Source organism: Myotis brandtii, unplaced genomic scaffold (genome assembly GCF_000412655.1).
Source record: "Myotis brandtii unplaced genomic scaffold, ASM41265v1 scaffold149, whole genome shotgun sequence".
NCBI lineage: Eukaryota > Metazoa > Chordata > Mammalia > Chiroptera > Vespertilionidae > Myotis > Myotis brandtii.
The window spans coordinates 656,527-664,272 of record NW_005355385.1 but is presented as its reverse complement, the minus strand read 5'-3'; the positions used below and the strand labels follow the sequence as shown (position 1 = coordinate 664,272).

General features: G+C 50.9%; 1 protein-coding gene across 1 annotated transcript in view; it reads right to left on the bottom strand.

The window, feature by feature from the left end:
• MLANA (melan-A) overlaps positions 1–6,667 on the bottom strand; it is a 12,796-nt gene extending 6,129 nt beyond the window's left edge. The window contains exons 1-2 of the mRNA XM_005861348.2: positions 6,492–6,667; positions 2,395–2,491 (exon numbers count right to left, since the gene is read on the bottom strand). Of these exons, the coding sequence (XP_005861410.1) occupies positions 2,395–2,491; positions 6,492–6,667 (273 nt within the window). The remainder of the gene's footprint in view (positions 1–2,394; positions 2,492–6,491) is intronic.
• Between the last annotated feature and the right edge of the window lie 1,079 nt (positions 6,668–7,746).

The window sequence follows — 7,746 nt, the reverse complement described above, 5'->3', positions numbered from 1 at the left end:
AGCTACACCTCAGAAAAGAAAAGTAAAATAATATTTAATGTGTCTCTCCCTTTACTCAATAATTGCTTTTCTTCTTTTTCTTTGCTTTTCAGATCTCTCACCTGCCATGGTGTGCATGTTAAAATGAGGGTTCCTGGGTCTCGCCACCAGAGCTGGCCCCAGGATCTGCATTTCAGCAAGAAACCCCAGTGGTGGGCGTGCAGGAGCCCCTGGCCATGCACAGAGAAACAGACGCCACAAGACATGGGCGCAAACTCCGCTGTCAGCAGGGGCCTCAAAATGCTCTCCAAGGATCTCGAGGATTGTGCGCTAAACTTCCAGGTGAAAGAGTAAAATTGGTAAATACAAGAACCAAGTTCCAGCGCCTTACAAATCATTTTCCCGAAGAAACACATTGCTGCGAAAAGCAGTCTTTCCTTTCAAAGGATGTGTTCCAGGTCTAAGGGGAATTGTTAGCCAAGGGAGAAATTTTAGATCTTAATTCCAACCAACCTTGCTACCATGCTGTGTTCAGGGAAAGTGGACATTCCCAAGCTCAATGAAGGTTGCTAAAGGTGGAGTCACTCAGGCACCCACAGTTTGCATTTACTGTCATGTATGTACTTCTGTTTTAAAATGAAATAGAATCACCAAAGAGAGACAGGGAGGTGATTATGTAATTAAATGCAGTACTTAATGCCCTATTTTACATCATTTTGCCTACATTTCTTAGACTGCTGGCTCCCAACCTAGCATTTCAGGAGTTATAAAAGTCTCAAAGCAATATTTTAATATTAATTTTAAAAAATATATGACGGGGAGCATTTTTAGACAGTCGGGAAGCAGGGAATATAAACACATAAAAATTCCAGAAACCGCACATCACTGAAGAAGGCCTATGGAGGCATGGCCGGCTGGACTTGAACCTCACCAAGCAAAATGTTCCCAGTGCCTGAGCCCACAATGTTAAGACTCTCTTACCCTTAAGGTGAATGAGTTCAAGATGAGAGTGTTGAAGCAGAAAGGAAAATTTAAAAAAATTAAAAGGAAAAAACATTGTCTTTTTGCCCAGAATCATCTAGCTAGCAACTGTGGACAGTTGGAACTGCCCAAACTTCCTAGCAAGGAGGAGAATTCGAAGCTACAGCCCTCACCTTCCCCTCTGCACCTAGGCCTGCCAAACCACGGCCTCCCACCCACCCCACTCCTCCCCTCTATCAATCACAGAACCTTTTCCTCGGAGAGAGGAATCCGACTTCCCAACATCTTTTATAAAGATAAATGTTTTCCATTACGTATCAGCCTCAGAAACCTTCGGATCTGTAATACAAGAAAGAGTCAGGAGAGGGAGCGAGAGAAGAGAAGACAAGAGGGAAGAAGGAAAGAGGAGGGAAGAAAGGAGAAAATACAGCTCTCCTTCTATTCCATTGCTCACTGCGGATAATACCTTTGGATGCTTAGGTGCTAGGGTGCTCCCTGGTATTGAAGCCAGGTTTCTGAAACCTGTAGTTTTTATAGTTTTGAGACTCAGTTGATGGTTTCCATTTGTGGAAGATCTTGTGGCCCCAAGACTGAACTGTGTCACTTGCTAGCTTCCTGATCATAAAGGTAAAGAAGGAAAATTTCTACTGGCATCACATCGGCCATCAAAGGAAGATGGAGCTGGTTAAACACCTGGTGGGCCTTTGTGCTGCTGAGGAGAGAATGGCTACCTCACTGCACTGATGGCTAGGTGGGTGCTGGGTATACTGGGTTGCTTGGTAGAGCGGAGTTAGAATTCCCCGGCAACCAGAGAGGAAAGGGGTGAAGACAAGGAGAGAGGGGCGGCCACTAAGTGGAGCAGCAGACGCAGTGAGGATCCCCAGGCAGATTGGTAGGACCTGGAATGTCTCCTTGCTGCTGTTTGCTGTGTAAGAGGACCACAAGCCCTGACCGGTTTGGCTCAGTGGATAGAGCGTTGGCCTGCGGACTGAAGGATCCCAGGTTCGATTCCGGTCAAGGGCATGTACCTTGGTTGCGGGCACATCCTCAGTAGGGGGTGTGCAGGAGGCAGCTGATCGATGTTTCTAACTCTCTATCCCTCTCACTTCCTCTCTGTAAAAAATCAATAAAATATATTTTTTTAAAAGAGGACCACAAACCTGCCCTGTGCCCCCCAAACTATCAGTGCTCAGCACACACACGGCCAGCACGGTTTGTTCTGAGTGGAACCAAAGAGCGGCCAAGTTCCTGGTTGGGGTTGATGCCTGGGCAGAGGCCACGGAAGAGTTGTAAGAAGTACAATGTAGAGAAAGGGCCGGGAACCAGAGCTAGAGGTGATCATGAGAATGTTACCCCATCGCGCAGGAGTTCAGAGGAAGAAGGGGAAGCGGGCCCCGGCCCTGGATGGGTCCCAGCAGGGGGAGCTTTACCAACCTTCAGGATCCCGTATCCGTTCCGTCTTCTACAATACCAGCAGCCGAGGAACAGCACAAGTCCCAGGATCACCGTCAGGACGCCAATCCCTGCGATCCTGGCCCAGGAGACAGACAGATCCAGCTTGGTACGTCCTCCACACTGTGACCCCCTGCTCCTCTCTTCACAGGGACTTGCCAGCCCAGCACAGCACCACCCAGTCCCCAAGTAATTTCCCGCCACATGGCACACCGGGCAGCCACCAGGCCTCCAGCACTTGCATCCAGGGGCAGCGCCTCCTCTAGGAGCCTCTCAGGTATGTGCCAACAGGAGCCCTGCTACCCGGCATGGGCACGAGCACCCAAGTTCCTGGTGCAGGAGGTGCAGTAGCAACTGACCCTCATGTGGACAATATATTTTTTGAGGCTGAATTATCTTTTCATTGGGGCTGGTTTAAATCATTTCCCCCAACTATCAGCCCACAAAAAGGAAATGGAAATTAGCATTGACTGACCATCCACTATTAGCCAGGTGCCATGCTAAACATTTCAGCGGTCGCCAGCCGGTGGTCCGCGGGCCGCTGGTGGTCCGTGAGGTCCGAAAGGCTGGCGACCACTGCTCTAGATACATTAGCTTATTTAATTCTCACAACAGCCCTGGAAGGCAGGCACCGCTTACCGTCCCCATTTCACAGATGAGGAAATACATGCAGAGGTTAAGTGCCTTGCTGATGGTCACACAAAGATAGCATGGGATTTGAACTTGACTCCCTTGTGCCCTCTCAGCCCTATCCGTCCCCCACACCTCATTCCTTGCCCATGTCCCCTCCCTTCCTGCCTTGACTAACACATGTTCCTAGACTCAGCATCATTCCTCCCAGTGTGATGGCAACCCATGCTGCCTTCTCTCACAGGCCTCCTTGTGGGTGATCACTGTGTGCTCACCTGTTTCTTCTTGACATGGCAAGAGCTCCCAGAGGCGTTGTGTGTGTGTGTGTGTGTGTGTGTGTGTGTGTGTGTGTGTCTTCAATGTCTAGAACGAGTCAGGCACATAGGTGTTTCAAGAAATATTTCTTGAAGCTGGGTGGATGGATGAATGGATGGCCAAACAAATTAATAAAAAAAATGAACAAATGCATTATGGCTGATTACAAATTCATAATCCATAACAAAATCCATAATCCATAACAAATTCATAACACCACTCTCTCTGAAAAATGAATGAACAATTTAATGTCTTCTTAAAATAACTAACTATCTAAAATTATGTGGATTTTTGACAAAATGTGACTTTAACCTCTTGTGAGTCATTGGTACTCTAGTGAGAATACAGGGATCAGCAACATACCACAGAGCAGGTTTGGGTTTGGGATGGAGAGAGTTAATAAAGAGACAGAGAGAGCTCAGAAACCGGGCCCTGAGGGCTTAGAACTGGGGCATTCTGACTTGTAGGACTGAGAGGTCCAGGAGACTATAAGTGTCACAGGGATGCCAGAGCCCCGCCCAGCCAGGACACGTGTCCTGGGTGTATGCTCGGTGAGGCAAGCTGCTGTCCGGCCTCCACTTGCTCCAGGAATTCAGGGCAGGTGCTTGCTGCTTCCTCTGGTCTCCCCTGAGGGACTAGAAGGGGCATCTGAGAACGGAGCTGGCGGGAGGCCCCTGGAGCAGCTGAGATGAGAGGTCTGACCTCTCGGCCAGTCTGGCTGCCAAGTCAGAGAGGCCAGATGACCCCTGGAGCCAGGCGCTCTGTGGATACTTGGTAAGCGCCTCACAGCTGGCCGGCCGGGCAGGGATCACTAAACAACACAGCCCTGGGCCCAGCCCTGGGAGGAGTGTCCGGCTGCACCTGGAGCAAAGCTGCAGCCTCGCTGAGAAGGGGCAGGAGCCACGCCAGCCTCCTGGGCCCTGTGTCCAGTGTCCTTCTCAGGCCCCGGGGCTCTGCTTCCTCTGAGTAACATGGCCAGCTCACGGGCACCTGCCTGCCTTTCCACTTCACAGCATGAGCAACGGCAACAAAATGGAGAGTGCAGAGTCCTTTACCTGCGACCTGCTAGCAGTGGTTCTCAACCTTCCTAATGCCGCGACCCTTTAATACAGTTCCTCATGTTGTGGTGACCCCCAACCATAAAATTATTTTCGTTGCTACTTCATAACTGTAATGTTGCTACTGTTATGAATCGTAATGTAAATATCTGATATGCAGGACGTATTTAGGCGACCCCCGTGAAAGGATCGTTTGCCCCCCAAAGGGGTCGCGACCCACAGGTTGAGAACCGCTGTTAGAGAAAGGCTCCGCAGAGCTGGGCGGTGATGAGTCGGAGCAGCTGCAGGAGAAACAGGGTCTGACTGAGAGACCTTTGCCCAGCGCCACCTGCTGCACCACCACCATCTCAAGTCCCTGAGGGGCCAGGGCCCACCTCCCAGGGGGATGGCAGGGCAGGATACAGCTCTGACCTGATGCTGCAGGCCAGTCCCCCACATGCAGCCGAAACCCCCCACAACTCATCAGCATCTCCACCACCTTCGGGGCCACTCCCTGAGCACCAGTCTGTGCCAAGCCCCCCAAATATGGGCTTTTATTCCATCTTCATGGCAACCTCTGAGGTAGGTGGGATGTTCGTTCCGCAGCTGACACCCCAAGACTTCAGGCTGGTACAGTGCCTCAGGTTGCACACAGGTAAGTGGCAGAACCAGCTTCCACAGCGACTGGCCCCATGTACCCAGCGCGCACGTCTAGAATGTGGGCAGACCCAGTCCCCCTCGCCTGGGCCAGTGCTTTGCTGATCACCCTTCCGGGAATGAACTGTCCCATGGAGCGAGCCGTGGGCCCCGTGACGAAGGCAGCTGACTCCATTCCCAGCGGCTGCGCTGGTTCCACCGCCAGGTCTGCGGCTCTGCCCTGGACACCATGGCACAGAGCTCGCTCTGTGCCCGCTCTTCACACACAGTCACGTTGCACTCACACCCCCAGGGACTGGCCGAGAGCGGAAATCACCAGCCTATGCCGCACACCAGGAAAACCCACCCCCAGCTGGGCTGGGCCTCAGAGTGTCACCCCAATACCTCCCCCCCTCCAACCGAATCAGCCTCTTGGGTGGTGTGGTGGCGCCTACGAAACCGCATCTCTTCAAGCTCATGTGACCTGTGCCCTCACGCCTGACGCTACGAGCCTGTTGAGTCATCATGCAGAAGCCGAAACAGCATCCTACTTAACACCATGTGCAATGTAGCCCCCAAAGAGTATCCTTTAGCTCTTGGGACAATTTTTCAGAACATCTGCCCACCCACCCCGATGACCAGGCGGGACGTTAGGAAACCCACGGGGCCTTGGGGAGATGCTCCCTCGGTGTCCGCCTGGGTCTGACACTTGCTGGCCCTGCTAGTTCACTCTAGGAAGGATTTGTCAACAGCTCTTTCCCGAGGGCGAGCCGGCTGGCAGGAGCTGAAGAGAGGGTTCCTTGTCTGTCTTGTTGGAACCCCCACTCAGGGGGCGGGCTCCCCTCCTGCCACCACACCCAGACCCGCCCAGCGTCCCCGCAGCCCATGTTCCCATGACAGCACTTGCTCTTGTGAAATCATCCTCGTGCCTAACTCTCCCACGAGATCATAAGACCTTTTTCAAGGGAAGCATAGCATCTTGGGCAGGTTACACAGTGCTTCGCTCTTAGAAATGCTTCATGGATTCAAAATACCAAATGCCTTTCCAGAGGATAGTCATGAAGCAAAGGTGGAATCACAGACCTGCCCTTCATCCTCACTTGCTCTTTGGCAACTCACCTTTGTTCTGTCTGCAGACCACCTTCTGGAGTCTGAAGAAAACACCCAGACCCGCCCAGCGTCCCCGCAGCCCATGTTCCCATGACAGCACTTGCTCTTGTGAAATCATCCTCGTGCCTAACTCTCCCACGAGATCATAAGACTTTTCAAGGGAAGCATAGCACCTTGGGCAGGTTACACAGTGCTTAGCTCTTAGAAACGCTTCATGGATTCAAAATACCAAACACCTTTCCAGAGGATAGTCATGAAGCGAAGGTTCTGCCCACCGTGTGCGCCCTGGAGTCAACCGCAGGTGGAATCACAGACCTGCCCTTCATCCTCACTTGCTCTTTGGCAGCTCACCTTTGTTCTGCCTGCAGACCACCTTCTGGAGCCCGAGAGGCGTAGACAGAACATGGCCCGAGGAAGGAGGCAACTTGCTTCCAGACATGTTTTTTGGCCTGGGAACCCACAGCAAAGGCTGAAGAGCCAAGAATGCAGACCAAAATGGCCAGATCCAACTCTTTACCACCCACCATCCCTCCACTCCCCCCACTTAGCACACATTTATACACCCAGATGTCCGACTTCTCCATCCATCATTGATCCAGCTACATGCCTGTCCATCCACCCACCCGTGCACACATCTTTGTGCCCACTTGCCCATCCATGGCTGCTTCCAACTCTCCCAGCAAGTGCTCTCCCGCACCAGTCCTGTGCCGGTCCTGTGCTAGGGTCACGGGGCATGCAGAGATTAAAATGAATTAAGTTTACAATGTTCAAGAAAATCTTGGTCTAAGTCTGTATTCACTCCAGGTCACCTTCCAGGTGACTATTTGTTGAGCTCCTCCTATCAGTCAGGTGTTTCAGGCACTGGGCACAGATAGACACTGTTACTCTACCCCCTCCCACTTTACAGACGAAGAAACTGAGGCTCAGAGGTTATAGTGCAGTGGTTCTCAACCTTCTTAATGCTGCGACCCTTTAATACAGTTCCTCATGTTGTGGTGACCCCCAACCATAAAATTATTTTCGTTGCTACTTCATAACTGTAATTTTGCTACTGTTATGAATCGTAATGTAAATATCTGATATGCAGGATGTATTTTCATTGTTCGCGACCCACAGGTTGAGAACCGCTGCTAGAGAAACAAGCAAAATGCATTTTTATTATTCCTTCCTTTCCTTGGCCCAAGACTGTGGTTAATAACAGGAGTTATTTCTCTCGAGCAGTGTTATTTGATATCAATCCTTGGACACATAGGAGGCTATGGTGACCTACTGTGTGTGGCCATGCACCGCACACTTTTCAACAAAGAAAACCACCCCCTACAGGTGCCTGGTCTAGTCCACATTCACCCCCCAAAATGGGCTGAAGAAGCCCATAGCTTGACTTTCGTAATAATTTCTTGTCCCTCCCGCTGAAATCAATTTCTGCTTCTCCCTTGTTCAAGTCTCATGACTGGGATTTAAAGTGTGTGTGTGTGTGTGTGTGTGTGTGTGTGTGTGTGTGTGTGTGTGTGATGCCTGTGTGTGTGTGATGCCTGTGTGTGTGTGAAATTTAATCTATAATTTAATCAAAAATTTAATCTATAATACAAATAGATAAAAAGCTTAT